We start from the raw sequence: 21126 nt of genomic DNA, 5'->3' as shown, positions 1-21126 counted from the left end.
TTTTTACTCATTCATTGAGGAAAGGCTCAGGCCTGAAGTGTCAGTAACATATCTTTACCTCCTATGGGTGTGGAGAGTCCGGCTGACTTCCTCCAGCATTTCTGTTTTTTCACTACAATCATAGCATCTGCAGATTTTCATATTTCATTCCATCAGACTGCAGCCTGGTGTGGGTCCCTTGACCGCAGTCACCAGCAGTCCGCAACCTGGTGTGGGTCCTCTGACTGCCGTCTCCAGCAGTCCGCACCCTGCTGTAGATCTCTTGACTACAGTCTCCAGCACCCTGCAGCCTGCTATGGGTTCCTTGACTGCAGTCTCCAGCAGTCCGCAGCCTGGTGTGGGTTCTTTTACCGCAGTTTCCAGCAGCCCGCAGCCTGGTGTGAGTCCCTTGACTGCAACCTCCAGCAGTCCGCAACCTGGTGTGGGTCCCTTGACTGCAATATCCAGCAGTCCGCAACCTAGTGTGGGTCTCTTGACCGCAGTCTCCAGCAGCCCGCAGCCTGGTGTGGGTCCCTTTTCGTTCCAGCCTGTGCCAATTAAGGCAAGATAATCTGGACATTTAAAGTCAATTTGATATAATTAAAAACATAAATTAAATTGTTAATTAGTATCTGACTATTAAGAGTGAGTGTGGGTATGACAACGGCTCTGTATACGCTTATCTTTGTGAGGTTTTTCAGTTGGTTGTTTTTCCAGACTCTTTTGTGTAGTCTTCCAAAGGCGCTATTTCCCTTGGCGAGTCTGTTGTCTATCTCATTGTCGATCCTTGCATCTGATGAAATGGTGCAGCCGAGATAGGTAAACTGGTTGACCGTTTTGAGTTTTGTGTGCCCGATGGAGATGTGGGGGGGCTGGTAGTCATGGTGGGGAGCTGGCTGATGGAGGACCTCAGTTTTCTTCAGGCTGACTTCCAGGCCAAACATTTTGGCAGTTTCCGCAAAGCAGGACGTCAAGCGCTGAAGAGCTGGCTCTGAATGGGCAACTAAAGCGGCATCATCTGCAAAGAGTAGTTCACGGACAAGTTTCTCTTGTGTCTTGGTGTGAGCTTGCAGGCGCCTCAGATTGAAGAGCTCCGAATCATGGGTCCTCTACCGGCACCACCTACGGCTCCTAGAACGCTTCCACCAGCGTTGTCTCCGCTCCATCCTCAACATCCATTGGAGCGCTTACACCCCTAACGTCGAAGTACTCGAGATGGCAGAGGTCGACAGCATCGAGTCCACGCTTATGAAGATCCAGCTGCGCTGGATGGGTCACGTCTCCAGAATGGAGGACCATCGCCTTCCCAAGATCGTATTATATGGCGAGCTCTCCACTGGCCACCGTGACAGAGGTGCACCAAAGAAAAGGTACAAGGACTGCCTAAAGAAATCTCTTGGTGCCTGCCACATTGACCACCGCCAGTGGGCTGATAACGCCTCAAACCGTGCATCTTGGCGCCTCACAGTTTGGCGGGCAGCAACCTCCTTTGAAGAAGACCGCAGAGCCCACCTCACTGACAAAAGGCAAAGGAGGAAAAACCCAACACCCAACACCAACCAACCAATTTTCCCTTGTAACCGCTGCAATCGTGTCTGCCTGTCCCGCATCGGACTTGTCAGCCACAAACGAGCCTGCAGCTGACGTGGACTTTTTACCCCCTCCATAAATCTTCGTCCGCGAAGCCAAGCCAAAGAAGAGATTAAGAGTGAAGTCTTGCATCTAGTGCCCACACAGTTAGAACAAAATATGTAGGAAAATTGTGTCTGGTGTGGGTGTTGATGTATGTGTCTGGGGTGGGTGTTGGCGTCTCTGTCAGGGGTGGGTATTGGTGTTGTGTCTAAGGTGGGTGTTGGCTTTTGGGTCTGGGGTGGGTGCAGGCATCTCTCTCTGGGGTGGGTGTTGGTACCTGTGTCTGGGGTGGGTGTTGGCACCTGTGTCTCGGGTGGGTGTTGGTATCTGTGTCTGGGGTGGGTGTTGGTGTCTGTGTCTTGGCTGGGTGTTGGTATCTGTGTCTGGAGTGGGTGTTGGTGTCTGTGTCTGCGATGGGTATTGGTGTCTGGGTCTCGGGTGGGTGGGTGTTGGTGTCTGTGTCTCAGGTGGGTGTTGGCATTTGTGTCTGGGGTGGGTGTTCACATCTGTGTCTGGTGTGGGTGTTGATGTCTGTGTCAGGGGTGGGTGTTGGCGTCTGTGTCTTGGGTGGGTGTTGGTGTCTGTGTTTGTGGTGGGCTTTGGTGTCTGTGTCTGGGGTGGGTGTTGGTGTCTGTGTCTCAGGTGGGAGTTGGCATTTGTATCTGGGGTGGGTATTCACATCTGTGTCTGCTGTGGGTGTTGATGTCTGTGTCAGGGGTGGGTGTTGGCATCTGTATCTTGGGTGGGTGTTGGCGTCTCTGTCTGGGGTGGGTGTTGGTGTCTCTGTCTGGGGTGGGATTTGGTGTCTGTGTCTGGGGTGGGTGTTGGCGTCTGTGTCTGGAGTGGGTGTTGGCATCTGTGTCTGTTGTGGGTGTTGGCGTCTGTCTCTCAGGTGGGTGTTTGTGTCTGTGTCTGGGGTCGGTGTTGGCGTCTGTGTCTCAGGTGGGTGTTGGTATCTGTGTCCGGGGTGGATGTTGACGTCTATGTCTTGGGTGGGTGTTGGTATCTGTGTCCGGTGTGGGTGTTGACGTCTGTGTCTTGGGTGGGTATTGGTGTCTGTGTCTGGGGTGGGTGTTGGCGTCTGTGTCTCGGGTGGGTGTTTGCATTTTTGTCTGGGGTGAATGTTCACATCTTTGTCTGGGGTGTGTGTTGACGTCTGTGTCTCAGGTGGGTGTTGGTATCTGTGTCTTGGGTGGTTGTTGGTGTCTGTGTCTGGGGTGGGTGTTGGAGTCTGTGACTCGGGTGGTTGTTGGTACTGTGTCTGGAGAGGGTTTTGGCATCTCTGTCTGGGGTTGGTGTTGATTCCTGTGTCTGGGGTGGGTGTTGGCGTCTGTGTCTGGCGTGGGTGTTGGTGTCTGTGTCTCGGGTAGGTGCTGGTGTCTGCGTCTTGGGTGGGTGTTGGTGTCTGTGTCTTTGGTGGATGTTGGTGTCTGTGTCTGGAGTGGTTGTTGGCATCTGTGTCATTTGTAGGTGTTGGCGTCTGTCTCTCAGGTGGGTGTTGGTATCTGTGTCTTGGGTGGTTGTTGGTGTCTGTGTCTGGGGTGGGTGTTGGTGTCTGTGTCTGGGGTGGGTGTTGGCGTCTGTGTCTGGGGTGGGTGCTGGTGTCTGTGTCTCGGGTGGTTGTTGGTGTCTGTGTCTGGGGTGGGTTTTGCCGTCTGTCTCTCAGGTGGGTGTTGGTATCTGTGTCTTGGGTGGGTGTTGGTGTCTCTGTCTGGGGTGGGTGTTGGCGTCTGTGTCTCGGGTGGGTGTTGGTGTCTGTGACTCGGGTGGGAGTTGGTGTCTGTGTCTTGGGTGGGTGTTGGTGTCTGTGTCTGGAGTGGCTGTTGGTGTCTATGTCTGGGTGGGTGTTGGCGTCTGTCTCTCAGGTGGGTGTTGGTGTCTGTGTCTGGGGTGGGTGTTGGCATTTGTGTCTGGGTGGGTGTTGGCCTCTGTGTCTTTGGTGGTTGTTGGTGTCTGTGTCGGGTGGGTGTTTGCATCTGTGTCTGGGGTGGGTGTTGGTGTCTGTGTCTTGGGTAGGTGTTGGTGTCTGCGTCTTGGGTGGATGTTGGTGTCTGTGTCTGGAGTGGTTGTTGACATCTGTGTCTTTTGTGGGTGTTGGCGTCTGTCTCTCAGGTGGTTGTTGGTGTCTATGTCTGGGTGGGTGTTGGCGTCTGTCTCTCAGGTGGGTGTTGGTGTCTGTGTCTGGGTTGGGTGTTGGCATTTGTGTCTGGGTGGGTGTTGGCATCTGTGTCTTGGGTGGTTGTTGGTGTCTGTGTCGGGTGGGTGTTGGTGTCTGTGTCTCGGGTAGGTGTTGGTGTTTGCGTCTTGGGTGGGTTTTGGTGTCTGTGTCTTTGGTGGATGTTGGTATCTGTGTCCGGGGTGGGTGTTGACGTCTGTGTCTTGGGTGGGTGTTGGTATCTGTGTCCGGTGTGGGTGTTGACGTCTGTGACTTGGGTGGGTGTTGGTGTCTGTGTCTGGGGTGGGTGTTGGCGTCTATGTCTCGGGTGGGTGTTTGCATTTTTGTCTGGGGTGAGTGTTCACATCTGTGTCTGGGGTGTGTGTTGACGTCTGTGTCTCAGGTGGGTGTTGATGTCTGTGTCTCGGGTGGTTGTTGGTATTATGTCTGGGGTGGGTGTTGGCGTCTGTCTCTCAGTTGGGTGTTGGTGTCTGTGTCTGGGGTGGGTGTTGGCATTTGTGTCTGGGTGGGTGTTGGCATCTGTGTCTTTTGTGGTTGTTGGTGTCTGTGTCGGGTGGGTGTTGGCATCTGTGTCTGGGGTGGGTGTTGGTGTCTGTGTCTTGGGTAGGTGTTGGTGTCTGCGTCTGTGGTGGGTGTTGGTGTCTGTGTCTTTGGTGGATGTTGGTGTCTGTGTCTGGAGTGGTTGTTGACATCTGTGTCTTTTGTGGGTGTTGGCGTCTGTCTCTCAGGTGGTTGTTGGTGTCTATGTCTGGGTGGGTGTTGGCGTCTGTCTCTCAGGTGGGTGTTGGTGTCTGTGTCTGGGGTGGGTGTTGGCATTTGTGTCTGGGTGGGTGTTGGCATCTGTGTCTTGGGTGGTTGTTGGTGTCTGTGTCGGGTGGGTGTTGGCGTCTGTGTCTGGGGTGGGTGTTGGTGTCTGTGTCTCGGGTAGGTGTTGGTGTTTGCGTCTTGGGTGGGTGTTGGTGTCTGTGTCTTTGGTGGATGTTGGTGTCTGTGTCTGGAGTGGTTGTTGACATCTGTGTCTTTTGTGGGTGTTGGCGTCTGTCTCTCAGGTGGTTGTTGGTATCTGTATCTGGGCTGGGTGTTGGCGTCTGTGTCTTGGGTGGGTGTTGGTATCTGTGTTCGGTGTGGGTGTTGAAGTCTGTGTCTTGGGTGGGTGTTGGTGTCTGTGTCTGGGGTGGGTGCTGGTGTCTGTGTCTGTTGTGTGTGTTGGCGTCTGTCTTTTGGGTGGGTGTTGGCATTTGTGTCTGGGTGGGTGTTGGCATCTGTGTCTGGGGTTGGTGTTGGTATCTGTGTCTGGGGTGGGTGTTGGTGTCTGTGTCTTGGGTGGGTGTTGGTGTCTGTGTCTTTGGTGGATGTTGGTGTCTGAGTCTGGAGTGGATGTTGGCATATGTGTCTGTTGTGGGTGTTAGCATCTGTCTCTCAGGTGGGTGTTGGTGTCTGTGTCTGGGGTGGGTGTTGCCGTCTGTGTCTCAGGTGGGTGTTGTTATCTGTGTCTTGTGTGGTTGTTGGTATCTGTGTCGGGTGGGTGTTGGCGTCTGTGTCTGGGGTGGGTTTTGGTGTCTGTGTCTTGGGTAGGTGTTGGTGTCTGCGTCTTGGGTGGGTGTTGGTGTCTGTGTCTTTGGTGGATGTTGGTGTCTGTGTCTGGAGTGGTTGTTAGCATCTGTGTCTTTTGTGGGTGTTGGCGTCTGTCTCTCAGGTGGTTGTTGGTATCTGTATCTGGGCTGGGTGTTGGCATCTGTGTCTTGGGTCGGTGTTGGTATCTGTGTTCGGTGTGGGTGTTGACGTCTGTGTCTTGGTTGGGTGTTGGTGTCTGTGTCTGGGGTGGGTGTTGGTGTCTGTGTCTGGTGCGGTTGTTGGTGTCTATGTCTTGGATGGGTGTTGCCGTCTATGTCTGTTGTGTGTGTTGGCGTCTGTCTTTTGTGTGGGTGTAGGCATTTGTGTCTGGGTTGGTGTTGGCATCTGTGTCTGGGGTTGGTGTTGGTATCTGTGTCTGGGGAGGGTGTTGCCGTCTGTGTCTCAGGTGGGTGTTGTTATCTGTGTCTTGTGTGGTTGTTGGTATCTGTGTCGGGTGGGTGTTGGCGTCTGTGTCTGGGGTGGGTTTTGGTGTCTGTGTCTTGGGTAGGTGTTGGTGTCTGCGTCTTGGGTGGGTGTTGGTGTCTGTGTCTTTGGTGGATGTTGGTGTCTGTGTCTGGAGTGGTTGTTGGCATCTGTGTCTTTTGTGGGTGTTGGCGTCTGTCTCTCAGGTGGTTGTTGGTATCTGTATCTGGGCTGGGTGTTGGCATCTGTGTCTTGGGTCGGTGTTGGTATCTGTGTTCGGTGTGGGTGTTGACGTCTGTGTCTTGGTTGGGTGTTGGTGTCTGTGTCTGGGGTGGGTGTTGGTGTCTGTGTCTGGTGCGGTAGTTGGTGTCTATGTCTTGGATGGGTGTTGCCGTCTATGTCTGTTGTGTGTGTTGGCGTCTGTCTTTTGTGTGGGTGTAGGCATTTGTGTCTGGGTTGGTGTTGGCATCTGTGTCTGGGGTTGGTGTTGGTATCTGTGTCTGGGGAGGGTGTTGGTGTCTGTGTCTTGGGTGGGTGTTGGTGTCTGTGTCTTTGGTGGATGTTGGTGTCTGAGTCTGGAGTGGGTGTTGGCATCTGTGTCTGTTGTGGGTGTTAGCATCTGTCTCTCAGGTGGGTGTTTGTGTCTGTGTCTGGGGTGGGTTTTGGCGTCTGTGTCTCAGGTGGGTGTTGGTATCTGTGTCCGGGGTGGGTGATGACGTCTGTGTCTTGGGTGGGTGTTGGTATCTGTGTCCGGTGTGGGTGTTGACGTCTGTGTCTTGGGTGGGTGTTGGTGTCTGTGTCTGGCGTGGGTGTTGGCGTCTGTGTCTTTGGTGGATGTTGGTGTCTGTGTCTGGAGTGGTTGTTGGCATCTGTGTCTTTTGTGGGCGTTGGCGTCTGTCTCTCAGGTGGTTGTTGGTATCTGTATCTGGGCTGGGTGTTGGCATCTGTGTCTTGGGTCGGTGTTGGTATCTGTGTTCGGTGTGGGTGTTGACGTCTGTGTCTTGGTTGGGTGTTGGTGTCTGTGTCTGGGGTGGGTGTTGGTGTCTGTGTCTGGTGCGGTTGTTGGTGTCTATGTCTTGGATGGGTGTTGCCGTCTGTGTCTGTTGTGTGTGTTGGCGTCTGTCTTTTGTGTGGGTGTAGGCATTTGTGTCTGGGTTGGTGTTGGCATCTGTGTCTGGGGTTGGTGTTGGTATCTGTGTCTGGGGTGGGTGTTGGTGTCTGTGTCTTGGGTGGGTGTTGGTGTCTGTGTCTTTGGTGGATGTTGGTGTGTGTGTCTGGAGTGTGTGTTGGCATCTGTGTCTGTTGTGGGTGTTAGCATCTGTCTCTCAGGTGGGTGTTGGTGTCTGTGTCTGGGGTGGGTGTTGGCGTCAGTGTCTCAGGTAGGTGTTGGTATCTGTGTCCGGGGTGGGTGTTGACGTCTGTGTCTTGGGTGGGTGTTGGTGTCTGTGTCTGGGGTGGGTGTTGGCGTCTGTGTCTCGGGTGGGTGTTTGCATTTTTGTCTGGGGTGAGTGTTCACATCTGTGTCTGGGGTGTGTGTTGACGTCTGTGTCTCAGGTGTGTGTTGGTATCTGTGTCTGGGGTGGGTGTTGGTGTCTGTGTCTTGGGTGGATGATGGTGTCTGTGTCTGGCGTGGGTGTTGATGTCTGTGTCTCGGGTGGTTGTTGGTATTCTGTCTGGGGTGGGTGTTGCCGTCTGTGTCTCAGGTGGGTGTTGTTATCTGTGTCTTGGGTGGTTGTTGGTGTCTGTGTCGGGTGGGTGTTGGCGTCTGTGTATGGGTTGGGTGTTGGTGTCTGTGTCTCGGGTATGTGTTGGTGTCTGCGTCTTGGGTGGGTGTTGGTGTCTGTGTCTTTGGTGGATGTTGGTGTCTGTGTCTGGAGTGGTTGTTGTCATCTCTGTCTTTTGTGGGTGTTGGCGTCTGTCTCTCAGGTGGTTGTTGGTATCTGTATCTGGGCTGGGTGTTGACGTCTGTGTCTTGGGTGGGTGTTGGTGTCTGTGTCTGGGGTGGGTGTTGGTGTCTGTGTCTGGTGTGGCTCTTGGTGTCTATGTCTTGGATGGGTGTTTGCGTCTGTGTCTGTTGTGTGTGTTGGCGTCTGTCTTTTGGGTGGGTGTTGGCATTTGTGTCTGGGTGGATGTTGGCATCTGTGTCTGGGGTTGGTGTTGGTATCTGTGACTGGGGTGGGTGTTGGCGTCTGTGTCTCGGGTGGGTGTTTGCATTTTTGTCTTGGGTGAGTGTTCACATCTGTGTCTGGGGTGTGTGTTGAAGTCTGTGTCTCAGGTGTGTGTTGGTATCTGTGTCTGGGATGGGTGTTGGTGTCTGTGTCTTGGGTGGATGATGGTGTCTGTGTGTGGCGTGGGTGCTGATGTCTGTGTCTCGGGTGGTTGTTGGTATTCTGTCTGTGGTGGATGTTGCCGTCTGTGTCTCAGGTGGGTGTTGTTATCTGTGTCTTGGGTGGTTGTTGGTGTCTGTGTCGGGTGGGTGTTGGCGTCTGTGTCTGGGGTGGGTGTTGGTGTCTGTGTCTCGTGTAGGTGTTGGTGTCTGCCTCTTGGGTGGGTGTTGGTGTCTGTGTCTTTGGTGGATGTTGGTGTCTGTGTCTGGAGTGGTTGTTGGCATCTGTGTCTTTTGTGGGCGTTGGCGTCTGTCTCTCAGGTGGTTGTTGGTATCTGTATCTGGGCTGGGTGTTGGCGTCTGTGTCTTGCGTGGGTGTTGGTATCTGTGTTCGGTGTGAGTTTTGACGTCTGTGTCTTGGGTGGGTATTGGTGTCTGTGTCTGGGGTGGGTGTTGGTGTCTGTGTCTGGTGTGGCTGTTGGTGTCTATGTCTTGGATGGGTGTTGGCGTCTGTGTCTGTTGTGTGTGTTGGCGTCTGTCTTTTGGGTGGGTGTTGGCATTTGTGTCTGGGTGGGTGTTGGCATCTGTGTCTGGGGTTGGTGTTGGTATCTGTGTCTGTGGTGGGTGTTGGCATGTGTGTCTTGGGTGGGTATTGGTGTCTGTGTCTCGGGTGGGTGTTGGTGTCTGTGTCTTTGATGGATGTTGGTGTCTGTCTGGAGTGGGTGTTAGTGTCTGTGTCTGGGTGGGTTTTGGCGTCTGTGTCTGTTGTGGGTGTTGGCGTCTGTCTCTCGGGTGGGTGTTGGCATTTGTGTCTAGGTGGGATTTGCTGTCTGTGTCTGGGGTGGGTGTTGGCATCTGTGTCTGGGGTTAGTGTTGATGTCTGTGTCTGTGGTGGATGTTAGCTTCTGTGTCTGGGGTGGGTGTTGGTGTCTGTGTCTGGTGTGAGTGTTGGTGTCTCAGTCTGAGATTGATGTTGGCGTCTGTCTCTGGGATGTTTGGTGGTGTCTGGGGTTGGTGTTGTCTGTGTCTGTGTTGGGTGTTGGTGTCTGTGTGTGGATTGGGTGTTGGCGTCTGTGTCTGGGGTGGGTGTTGCCGTCTGTGTCTGGGGTTGGTGTTGGTATCTGTGTCTGGGGTGGGTGTTGGCATGTGTGTCTTGGGTGGGTATTGGTGTCTGTGTCTCGGGTGGGTGTTGGTGTCTGTGTCTTTGATGGATGTTGGTGTCTGTCTGGAGTGGGTGTTAGTGTCTGTGTCTGGGTGGGTTTTGGCGTCTGTGTCTGTTGTGGGTGTTGGCGTCTGTCTCTCGGGTGGGTGTTGGCATTTGTGTCTAGGTGGGAGTTGCTGTCTGTGTCTGGGGTGGGTGTTGGCATCTGTGTCTGGGGTGGGTGTTGATGTCTGTGTCTGTGGTGGGTGTTAGCTTCTGTGTCTGGGGTGGGTGTTGGTGTCTGTATCTGGTGTGAGTGTTGGTGTCTCAGTCTGAGATTGATGTTGGCGTCTGTCTCTGGGATGTTTGGTGGTGTCTGGGGTTGGTGTTGTCTGTGTGTGGATTGGGTGTTGGCGTCTGTGTCTGGCATCTGTATCTGTGTTGGATTTTGGAGGGGAAGAGAGGGAATGACTTGTCCGTAGTGGGATCCTGTTGTATGTTCCTGGAGATTCTGGAGGAGAATGTGTTGGATATGGAGGCTGTTGGGTCTGTAGTTGAGGAGAAGGGGAATCCTGTGTTTGTTGTGTCTGGGGGAAGAGGGGACCAGGACAGGTGAGCGGGAAATGGAGGAGATGCGGGTGAGGGCTGAGTTGTGGAGGGGAAGCCATGTTTGTGGAAGGAGGCAGACAGTGTGGAAGATCTGGCCTGGAAGAGTCATTGAAGAGATGGAGAACGTATAAGGTATAGTGGATGTAGGTGGGGAAGGATTGGACCGGGGAGAAGAAATCTAGTCAAAGTGAAATAGTTTGCTGGGGCAAGAGGAAGAGGAAACAATGGGTCTACCCGGATGGTTGGGTGTGTGTATCCTGGGTAGAAAGTTAAAACAAGCATGTGGGAATGGGGGACAATGTGGTTGGTGGCTGTGGGAGGGAGGTGGCCAGAAGTAATGAGTTTGGAGATGTGCTATGGTGGGTTCTAGTGTAAGGGGTAGGTAGGAGAGGGTGACTAAGCTGCCGTCTGGCCTCGGCAAGGTAGGGGTCAGTGCGCCAGACCACAACACTCTGCGGTTTTGATGGTGAGGTGGGATTGTTGTAGAGAGATTGAAGTGTTCAGAGGGAGAATGATTAGAATACGAGGGGCAAGGGATGAAGTTGAGACAGTTGGTTTCTCGGCTCCAGTTGAAAATGAAAAGGTCCCGAGTCTGGAACTACAGTTTTACTTCCTGCCCCGTGGGGCTGATCTCCTCCCCCCACTTCCCCCCAACATTGTATTCAGGCACCTGTCCCACATTTTTCTCATACCTTGACGAAGGACTTAGGTTCTGTAATTGTATCTTCACTATATGTAGGGCCTGCTAAGTTTCTCTGGCATAGAGCTTTTCCTTCAACCGCAGTGTCTGCAGAATTTCGTGTTTTACTCCACAATTCTCCAAATGGGGCCTCATCAACATCTTTTAAAAACGTAACCTGTCCTCCCAACGTCTGCACCCAACACTTTGACTGTTGAAGACCACTGTGTCGAAGGCATGTTTGACCACCCTCTCTGCCTGTATCATCAGTTTCAAAGTAGGATGTGCCTGCAGTTCCTGATCCCTCTGCTCTACAACAGTCCCCAGATCCCCAGCATTTCACGTTAGAGGTCTACAGAACTGGGTTGGGGATGGGGGTGGGTGGTCATAGTCTAGAAGGTATAGGCAGGGAGTAAAAGGTTTTAAGGGGATCTGAGAAATAAATTTTCCAGTAGGAGGGTGGTTGATATTTGGAATATTCTGCCTGAAAGCTTGGTGACGACTCCTCCTGCAACACTGAAGAAGTATCCGGAGAAGTCCATGAAAGGACAAGGCCAGAAGTCAGGTAGTCCCTGTGCTGAAAGATTCCCTCTGCTTGGCTGGCTCTTTCTTCTCTGTTGCTGCATGTCTATCTGTCACTGAACTGTCCCGACATCTACGGGCATCTCACCCCATCTGTCTCTGTGATTATTTCTGTCTCTCTTTCTCAGTCCTTTCTGCCTGGTTATCTCTGGTTTGCTGATTTATGGTGACGTCTGTCAGTCTGGACTTTAAATGTTCGCAAGTCAGATCCTCAAGGTTATTGTGTGGGGAGCGTGTCAAAGGAGGGAGAGACGGTGGTCATAGGGACATCGAGTTGTTGGACACCAGAGTCTGGCAACTTGGACACAGGACATTCCACATCAGACACCAGAAGCCAGGACACCTGGACACCAACAAGCACAGGATGCCTGAACCTGGGAAGAAATCAGGTGAGGCAGGTGTGTGTGTGTGTGTGTGTGTGTGTGTGTGTGTGTGTGTGTGTGGGGGGGGGGGTGAGAGAGAGACTGTCTGTGTGGTAGGGGTGTACATGTGTGTGAGGGTTTGTGTGTGTGGGGGGTAGGTAGGGGTGTGTGTGAGTCTGTGAGGGAAGGGGTCTGCATGTGTGTGAGGGTATGTGTGCATTTGTGAGGATATGTGTGCGTGTGTGTGTCTGTGTGTGAGAGAGAGTCTGTATGGTATGAATATGCGTGTGTGTGAGTGTATGTGTGTATTTGTGTGTGTGTGGTGGAGGGTAGGGGGTTGTGTGTGAGTCTGTGAGGGGAGGGGTGCACCTGTGTGTGAGGGTATGTGTTTATTTGTGTGTGTGTGAGATGGGTAGGGTGTGTGTGTGAGCCCGTGAGGGTATGTGTGTATTTATGTGTGTGTGTGTGTGGGGTGGTGGTATGGGATGTCTGTGAGTCTGTGTGGGTCGGGTTGTGCTTGTGTGTGAGTGTATGTGTGTATTGGTGTGTGTGGGTGGTAAGGATTTGTGTGAGTCTGTGAGGGTAGGGGTGTGTGTGTGTGAGGGTATGTGTGTATTTGTGTGTGTGGGGGGTAGGGGTGTGTGTGAGTCTATGAGGGTAGGGGTGTGCGTGTGTGTGAGGGTATGTGTGTATTTGTGTGTGTGTGAGGGGGTAGGGGTGTGTGAGACTGAGGTTAGGGGTGTGCATCTGTGTGAGGGTATATGTCTATTTGTGTGTGTGTGGGGGTATGGGGATGTGCGAGTCTGAGGGGAGGTGTATGCGTGTGTGTCAGGGTATATGTGTATTTGTGTGTGTGTGTGTGGGGGGGCTAGGGGTTGCGTGTGAGTCTGTGATGGTAGGGGTGCATGTGTTCGTGAGGGCATGTATGTTTTTGTGTGTGTGTGGGGGGTATGGGGATGTGTGAGTCTGTGAGGATCGGGGTGCGCGTGTGTGTGAGTGTATGTGTGTATGTGTGTGTGTGTGGGTGGTAAGGATGTGTGTGAGTCTGTGAGGGTAGGGGTGTGCGTGTGTGTGAGGGTATGTGTGCATTTGTGTGTGTGTGTGTGAGGGGTAGGGGTGTGTGTGAGTCTGTGAAGTTAGGGTTGCGCGTCTGTGTGAGGGTATATGTCTATTTGTGTGTGTGGGTGGGTAGGGGTGTGTGAGTCTGTGAGGGGAGGGGTGTGTGTGTGTGTCAGGTTATATGTGTATTTGTCTGTGTATATGTGTGTGTGTGGGGGGGGTAGGGGGTGTCTATGAGTCTGAGAGTAGGGGTGCGCATGTGTGTGAGGATATGTGTGTATTGGTGTGTGTGTGTGTGTGTGTGTGTGTGTGTGTGTGGGGGGGGGGGTAGGGATGTGTGAGAGTCTGTGAGGGGAGGTAGGGGCTTGTGTATGTGTGGGGGGTATGGGTGTGCCTGTGTGTGAGGGTATGTGTTTGGATGTGTTTTTGGGTGTAGTGGGTTGGGGTGTGTATGAGGAAGGGTTGTGTTTGTGTGTTGGTGTCTGTATCTATGTGAATGTGCACATTTGGGTGAATGTGTGGGGGTGTGTATGAGGAGGAGGTTTGTGTCTGTGTGTGAGTGGGCAGGTGTGTGCTTGTGTTTCATGAGGAGGCGACTGTCTTTGTTTGCTTTGGGGTGGGTATGAGCTTTGGGTAAACTGTGTGTCATGTCCGTGTGCGTTGAGCTGTGTATCTGTGTGCGTGTGTGTTTGTGGCGGGGGGGTGGGTGTATGGGAGAAAGGGGTGTGGGGGGTGTGTGAGAGTGGGATAGTAGGGAGTGTGGGAGGGTTTGGGTGGTGTGAGTGTGCAGTGTGGTGTGAGGTGCAGGTATGTTTTATGGGGCATATGGGGGTGCGGTGGTGCTGTTGTATATGGGTGTATGGGGGTGTGGGGTGCTGGTATGGGTTGCATGGGGGTGTGGGGTGCAGGTGTGTGTGAGGTTGTGAGGGTGTATATGGGTGGGGATATGAGTGGGTTTGGATATGAGGACATATGGGGGTGTGGGTGCTGGTATGTGGGTCAATGGGGGTGTGAGTTGCGGGTATGATGTTGTATGGGGGTGTATGGGGGTGTGGAGTGCAGGTGTGATGTATTTGGGTGTATGGGGGTGTGGGGTGAGGGTATGGGGGTGTGTGGGGGTGTGGGGTGTGGGGGTGTGTGAGGTTGTGAGAGTGTATGGGGTGGGGTGTGGGGTATGGGGGCATATGGGTGTGTGGGCTGCTGGTATTGGGGTGTATAGTCGTGTATAGGGATGTGGGATGTGGGTATGAGGGTGTATGGGGGTATATGGGGGTGAGGCTGTGTATGAGGTTGTGATGGTGTATGGGGGTGGGGTGTGGGATGTGAGGTATGGGTATGGGAGCATATGGGGATGTGGGGGGCTGGTATGGGGTGTATGGTGGTGTATGAGGATGTGGGATGTGGGTGTGGGGATGTATGGGGGTGTGGGATGTTGAGTGCTGGTATGGGGGTATATGGGGTGTGGAATGCGGGTATGGGGGTGTATGGCATATGGGATGTGACTATGTGCATGTATAGGGTTATGGAATGCAGGTATGGGGGTGTGGGATGTAAGTATGTGGGTGTATGGGGGTGTGGGGTACAGGTATGGGGTTGTGGTGTGCCGGTATGTGTGAAGTTGTGGGGGTGTATGGGGTTGGGGTGTGAGGGTGTTGGGGAGGGTGTGAGGGGTATGTGTATATGGAGCCAGGGTTTGGGGTGAGGGGGTATATAGGGTAAGGGGTGCAGGTATGGGGGTGAGGGGTGCAGATATGGGGGTGTATGGGGGTATGGGGGTGTGGAATGTGAGTATGGGAATGTATGGGGGTGTGTGATGTGGGTATGGGGGTGTATGGGGGTGTGGGGTACAGGTATGGGGTTGTGGGGTCCAGGTATGTGTGTTGTGGGGGTGTATGGGGTTGGGGTGTGAGGTGTGAGGGAGGGTGTGAGGGATATGGGTATATGGGGGTGTGGGTTGGATTGTGGGGGTGTATGGGGGTGTGGTGGTGTATAGGAGAGTATGGGGTTTATGGGGTGTGAGTATGTATGAAGTTGTGGATGTGTATCGGGTGTGGGATGCAGCTATGGGGGTTATTGGGGGTGGGATTCTGGTCTGGGGGTGAATGGGGGTGTGGTATGGGTGTATGTAAGTTTGTGGGGGTGTAGAGTGCGGGTATGGAGTTGTATGGGGTGGGATGGGGTTGTGGGGTACAGATGTATGTGAGGTTGTGGGGTGTATGGGGGCGTAGAGTGCAGGTATGAGGGAGTATGGTGGTGTGAGATGCGGGTATGGGAGTGTATGGGGGTATGCGATGTGGGTCTGGGGGTTATTGGGGGCGTGGGGTGTGGGTGTGTGTGAGGTTGTGAGGGTGTATGGGGTGGGGTGTGGGGTGTAGGGTATGGGGGCATATGGGGGTGTGGGGTGCTGGTATGGTGGTGTATAGTGGTGTATAGGGATGTGAAATGTGGGTATGGGGGTGTATAGGGGGTAAGGGTGTGTATGAGGTTGTGAGGGTGTATGAGGGTGGGTTGTGGGATGTGAGGTATGGGTATGGGAGCATATGGGGATGTGGGATGCTGGTATGGGGTTGTATGGTGGTGTATGAGGTATATGGGGCTGGGGCTTGGGGTGTGGGGGTATATGGGGGTAAGGGGTGCAGGTATGGGGGTGTGGGGTGCAGATATGGGGGTGTATGGGGGTTTGGGGTACAGGTATGGGGTTGTGTGGTCCAGGTATGTGTGAAGTTGTGGGGTGTATGGGGTTGGGGTGTGAGGTGTGGGGGAGGGGGTGATGGGTATGGGTATATGGGGGTGTGGGTTGGGTTGTGTGGGTGTGGTGGTGTATAGGGGTGTATGGGGTTTGTGGGGTGTGGGTATGTATGAAGTTATGGGTGTGTATGAGGTGTGGGATGCGGCTATGGGGGTTATTGAGGGTGGGGTTCGGATCTGAGGGTGTATGGGGGTGTGGTGTATGTGTGCATGTAAGGTTGTGAGGGTGTATGGGGGTGTAGGGTGTGGGTATGGGGATGTAACGGTGTGTGGGATGGGGTTGTGGGGTGCAGGTGTATGTGAGGTTGTGGGTTGTATGGGGGTGTAGAGTGCAGGTATGGGGGTGTGTGGTGGTGTCCGATGCGGGTATGGGATGCGAGTCTGTGGGTTATTGGGGGATGGGGTGTGGGTTTAGGAGTAAATGGGGGTTGTGGGGTGTGGGTTTGTGTGAATTTGTGGGGTGTATGGGGGTGTGGGATGCGGATATGGGGTTTATTGGTGGTTGGGGTGCGGATAGGTGGGTGTATGAGGGTTGTCGGGTGCGGGTGTGTGTGAAGTTGTGGGGATGTATGGGGGTGGGGTGTGCGGGAGGGTGTGAGTGGTGGGGGTATATGGGTGTGTGGGTGGGGTGTGTGGTGTGGGAGGTATGAGCAGTGTGTAGGTGTTGGTTCCTGGTCCCATACCCTGAGCCCTGGTCACCCCCCACAGGCTCCTCGTTCAGCAGGAAGCCCCGGAGTGTGGTGGTGGACCTGGGCAGTGATGCCACCTTCCAGGCGGAGACGGAGCAGGGAGTGAGCAAGGTGAGGTGGATGCGAGAGGGAGTGGTCATGGGCCCTAGTGAACGGTGGACCATTGGAGCCGAGGGGAATAGACACTCACTCACTATCCATAAGGTCAGCTTCCTGGATGCCACAAACTACGCAATCATCGCAGGCAGCTCCAAGGTCAAGTTTGAGCTGAAAGTCAAGGAGCCAGGTGAGTGATGTGGATAGAGTGGTCAGCAGCTTTCCCTAACCAGGCAGATCAGTCTCGGGACATACCCCATGCCAGGAGTCCCCCAGGTCACAAACCTGCACCCTAGCAAGATATGGTTCCAAATATCTCACCCATCCTGAGAGACGAAGTTTTCCAGATTCAAGCAGAAGCCCAATTATCTTTAATGACCTTCCAACCCTCTCTGGTCACAGGCCCATGTTACTGGGACGAGGGAGATGGATTTTCATGTCTGTTCCTCCCCTCCCCTTTACCTGTTTCCCAGGGGTACACATAGTTGCTCTATCCCAGCCCCCCAGCTACTCTCCCCAATCCTGTTTTAGGTTGATTCAGAAACTGATGGTCTTGGTGCAGAGTTGTGGTAGTGCAGGTCTTCCCATCTCTCCTTGCTGCAGCTATTGTGCTCTCTCTCTCTCTCTTTTGCTCTACTTCTCTCCCTCTCCCCCTCCCTTTACCTCTGTCTCTCTCTCCCTCTCATACCTTCTCCTTCTCCCTTGGCCTCTCTTTCTTCCCCTTTCTCCCCCTCCCCCTCTCTTTTCTTCTGTCTCCCTCTCCCTCCCATTCCTTCTCCTTCTCTCTTGACCTCTCTTCCCCTTTCTCCCCTCCCCCTCTCTTTGTCTCCCTCTCCTTCTCTCTTGACCTCTCTTTCTTCCCCTTTCTCCCCCTCTCATCCCTCTCTCTGCCTTTTGTCCCTCTCTCTGTCAGCCCTCTCTCCCCTTCCCATCCTCTCTCATCCCTTTATCTCCCACCTCCTTTCTCCCCTTTTCTCTTTCCCTCTCTCCACCCCTCTGCCTTCTCTCCCCCTCATTCATCCTCTCCTCCTCACTTCCCCATCTTGCCCCTTCTCCCTTCACTCTTTCTCTCTCCTTCCAGCTTCCCTTTTCTCCCTCCCCTCTCTCCTCTCTTGCATTCTCTCTCTCTGTCCCTGTCTCCCCTCCTCTCACCCCTCTCTGTCCTCTTCCCCTTTCTGCAAACAGAATGGGAGACAGGAAACTGAGCTGGGGGAAAGGGAGGGATGAAAGGGCACACCAGTCTCAGGTCCAGGATCCGAGGGACTGGGTGGGATGAAAGGAGCAGCCAGAGGGACTCAGCACCACCGTGAAGGGGTTTAGAGAGGAGAGAGGGTGCATTTACAGGGAATACAGACTTGAAACCACTGAGAGGAGCAGGGGATAGAGACCAGGGCTTCAACAATGAGCTGGAATGTGTTCCTGAAAGGGCAGTGAAAGGCAAATGATAACCAGCATCCAAAAGATTAAATGGCGACTAAATGGTTGGGGACACTTGTGGGGGTGGGGAAATGAAGGAGAGGTGGTGATTGGAATGTGTGGATTTTCCAAGAAACCATCAGGGGTCCTGACAAGGGGATGACGATAGCTGGCAAGTGTCTGCAAGCAGCAGTGGTTATTTATAGATCAAACAATGGCCATTGACAGCTCAGTTGGAATCCTTGGGATTCTTTACAATTTTTAATTTAAACAATACATCACGGTACAAGGCCATGAAACCCGTGCTTCCCAATTAACCTACAAACGTGGGAGGAAACCAGAGCATCTGATGTAAACCAACGCAGGTCACAGGGAGAACACACAAACTCCTACAGGCAGCGCTGGATTCAAACATGCGTTGCTGGCGCTATAATGGCGTTGCTCCGAACGCGTAGCAGTTTTGGAAGCGCAACATTGCCGTGACATTGCCATAGGGGTCGGAAGAGTGAGAAGCAGCTGTTCGACAGAAGACGTGCTTAGGTCAGCTGTGGGACCATTGGCCTCTCTGCTGCTCCATGTCAATGATCCAGGGTGATGTCCCAGCTCTCACAGGTGCTGTGAACTTAGGAGTGAGTGTGTGCGAGCTGTCATGTCCTGCAGTGCAGCAACAGCAGGCAAGTGGAATGGGAGGCATGTGGGGACTGACCCTCAGCCAAGAGGCCTGTTGTTCAGTGAGACAGGTGGAGTAAAGCAACAGAGAGAGCCACAGTGGGATTCAAAGCTTTAAAGCTCCCTGGACAGTCTGTTTTAAAATTAAACTCGTCCCTCTGCGTGCCAGCAACTTGCAAGATTCAAGGATCCGTTCTTGTCATGTACAGAAATAAACCCAAGTTTCCCAGCCGTAAAGACATACAAAGAGGTGCCCTCGAGTCAGGTGTCCCCGCTAATAGGAGAAAGGGAAGCAAAAGAGAGTCCCTTTGGATGCATCGAGGGTTCACGGTCACTAGTCTCTTCCAGCAGTCAACCTGAGCCCTTGATTCCCGACCCCCAATACGATTAAGAAGCTGTCAGTAACCAAGGGGCTTCGGGAGACCTGCTCACCATCCTCACGGATCCCAGTCCTGATTACAGGTCAACACAAACCGGACTCGAGTAGAAGCAGCCTGGTGTAAGTTCTTCGGCCTCCTGCTGAGCCCCTCACCAGTCCGCTGCCTTGGTCTCCCACTCTGTGGGGCCCCTTCCCAGGATGGAGGAAGGGGGAGGGGGTTTCCTGCCCCGAGCCGAACTGCTGCTCTCCCAGAGCCTGCAACCCTTAAGGTCTGTCTGGGCCGCCGAGCGTAGACACTGCCATCTTGGACGTGGAGGCCCGTGGGTTCTCTGATGTTGAAAACCACCATCAGCACATAAACAGGCCTTTTAACCCTACAGGAGGCCATGGGATAATGAGAGGGCAGCAAGACTCTCTAGAAGAGCACTGTGTCCCTAGTTCCTGGTATGGAGCAGTCAGTGTGAAAGTGAGCAGTAGGACCATGCAGAGAGTGCTGTATCTCTACTCGCCAGCGGTCATCAGGGTAACAACAGGCAGTAAGACCCTGTGGAGGGGTGAAATGCATCCACTCCCCAGCGGTCATCAGGGTAACAATGGGCAGAAGGACACAGTAGAGGACTGATGTATCTCTACATCCCCAGGGTCATCAAGATAACAGTGGACAGTAGGACCCTGTAGAGGAGCACTGTGTCCACACTACCCTGCAGTCATCAGGATAACAGCGGGCAGTAGGACCCTGTGGAGGAGCGCTGTGTCCCCACTATCCCGCGGTCATCAAGGTAACAGAGGGCAAGAGAATCCTGTAGAGGAGCGCTGAGTCCTCACTCCCCTGTGGTCATCAGGATAACAGTGGACAGCAGGACACAGTGGAGGAGCGATGTATCTCTACACCCACAAAGTCATCAGGATAACAGTGGGCAGTAGGACCCTGCGGAGTAGTGCTGAGTCCCCACTCCTCCGCAAACATCAGGGTGACGGTGGGCAGTAGGACCCTGCGGAGGAGCGCTATGTACCCACTATCCCGCGGTCATCAGGGTAACAATGGGCAGGAGGACCCTGCAGAGGAGTGATGTGTTCCCACACCCCCATGGTCATCAGGATAACAGCGAGCAGGAGTACTCTGTGGAGGAGTACTGTATCCCCACTCCCCCAAGGCCATCACATTAACAATGGGCAGTAAGACCCTGTGGAGGAGTGCTGTGTCCCCGTTCATCCGTGATCATCAGGGTAACAGTGGGCAATAGGTTCCTGTAAAGGAGTGCTGTGGCCCCACTCCCCCATTGTCATCAGGGTAACAGCAGGCAGTAGGACCCTGCGGAGTTGTGCTGTGTCCCAACTATCCTGCGGTCATCAGGATAACAGTGGGCAGTAGGACCCAGTGGAGAAGCGAAGGGTTTCCACTCCCCAGGGGTCATGAGGGAGACAGTGGGCAGTATGACCCTGCAGAGGAGTGCTGTGTCCCACTCCCCTGTGGTTATCAGGGTAACAGTGGGTAGGAGGACCCTGCGGAGGAGCGCTGTGCCTCAACTCCCCCACGGTCAACGTGGTAACAGCGGGCAGGAGGACCCTGCGGAGTAGCACTGTGTACCCACTATCCCGCGGTCATCAGGTTAACAATGGACTGTAGGACGCTGTGGAGGAGTGCTGTGTCCCCTCTACACTGCAATCATAAGGGTGACAGTGGGCAGTGTCGGACTCTGGCTTTACCTTACTCTTAATTTAGTCTATGTGTGGTCTGAGTCCAGCGTGTTCTTTGAATGAAGTGATAGGAGAAGGTATTCGGTTCAACAGTCAGTTTATTACACAGCACAAGAATAAAACTTAACAGAGCTCTGGGTCAGTCGTTAGTTCATAGGTCACCTGCACAGTGAGCTATTCCCCAAGACTGACCCCTATTGTCCAGTTGGCTCAGTTTATATAGGTCAATCTTATCATACAGAAGAAAAGTTGTCTTCCTTTGCTAGATCTTTTTGCATAAGGGTTATCACAAGTCATCTCCTGTTTTGCAGATATCTGGGGTGTAGCACTCTCATCTTAATCCTCCAGGCCAGACTATCCTGTTGTGTTGATCAGAAATTAATTCATCCCCAGATATTTCTAATCACCATTCTGTTCTTGTCTGGCCAATTTCTGCTGTTCTCTTTAACACCTCCTCCTGCCTTAATCTTCCTCCTAGACTTGTTTTCCATTCCCTTTGTTTCTTACAGGCCATTCTTTGTTCTGATCTGGCCTGTGTCTCCTGTGCTACTCACCACCTCATTTAGTTTGAGCATTCCTCCTAAATTGTTTTATGCATTTCCTCTCCCTGTATTTTGGAGAGACAATTTTGCTCAGCCAACTTTGCTCCATGCTGTGATTGCCACTTAATCACATTCCTTTTTCCCTGAACCATGCAGTAAATATACACTTATTAATTAATCATTTATTTCATACTGTTTTAACCCCTAGATTCCAACAGTCCCCCTTTTGGTCTCATGAAAATGAGACCAACCACCAGTTAACTTATGGGACCAAGACCTCAGGAGTTTTTGCAAGGACCGGCATCTC

At 53.2% G+C, this 21126-nt stretch overlaps 3 protein-coding genes across 3 annotated transcripts; 1 reads left to right on the top strand and 2 right to left on the bottom strand.

Annotated features, from left to right (window-relative positions):
• Positions 1-2074: 2074 nt before the first annotated feature.
• Positions 2075-4108, bottom strand: LOC138755283 (mucin-2-like). Its single transcript, XM_069921035.1, has 2 exons — positions 3586-4108; positions 2075-3447 (listed from the first exon to the last, which is right to left on the bottom strand). Exons 1-2 carry the CDS (start codon positions 4106-4108, stop codon positions 2075-2077), a joined length of 1896 nt encoding a protein of 631 aa, XP_069777136.1.
• A 4150-nt stretch (positions 4109-8258) lies between these two features.
• Positions 8259-9005, bottom strand: LOC138755241 (putative uncharacterized protein DDB_G0290521). Its single transcript, XM_069920907.1, has one exon. It carries the CDS (start codon positions 9003-9005, stop codon positions 8259-8261), a length of 747 nt encoding a protein of 248 aa, XP_069777008.1.
• A 2390-nt stretch (positions 9006-11395) lies between these two features.
• On the top strand, positions 11396-17320 carry LOC138755211 (myosin-binding protein C, cardiac-type-like). The gene is made up of 3 exons (XM_069920806.1): positions 11396-11550; positions 16039-16305; positions 17301-17320. The coding sequence occupies exons 1-3, from the start codon at positions 11526-11528 to the stop codon at positions 17318-17320; spliced, it is 312 nt and encodes a 103-aa protein (XP_069776907.1). The 5' UTR covers positions 11396-11525.
• Positions 17321-21126: the final 3806 nt, after the last annotated feature.

Source organism: Narcine bancroftii, chromosome 1 (genome assembly GCF_036971445.1).
Source record: "Narcine bancroftii isolate sNarBan1 chromosome 1, sNarBan1.hap1, whole genome shotgun sequence".
In the NCBI taxonomy this organism is placed as follows: Eukaryota; Metazoa; Chordata; class Chondrichthyes; order Torpediniformes; family Narcinidae; genus Narcine; species Narcine bancroftii.
This window is presented reverse-complemented; position numbering and strand designations above follow the sequence as displayed.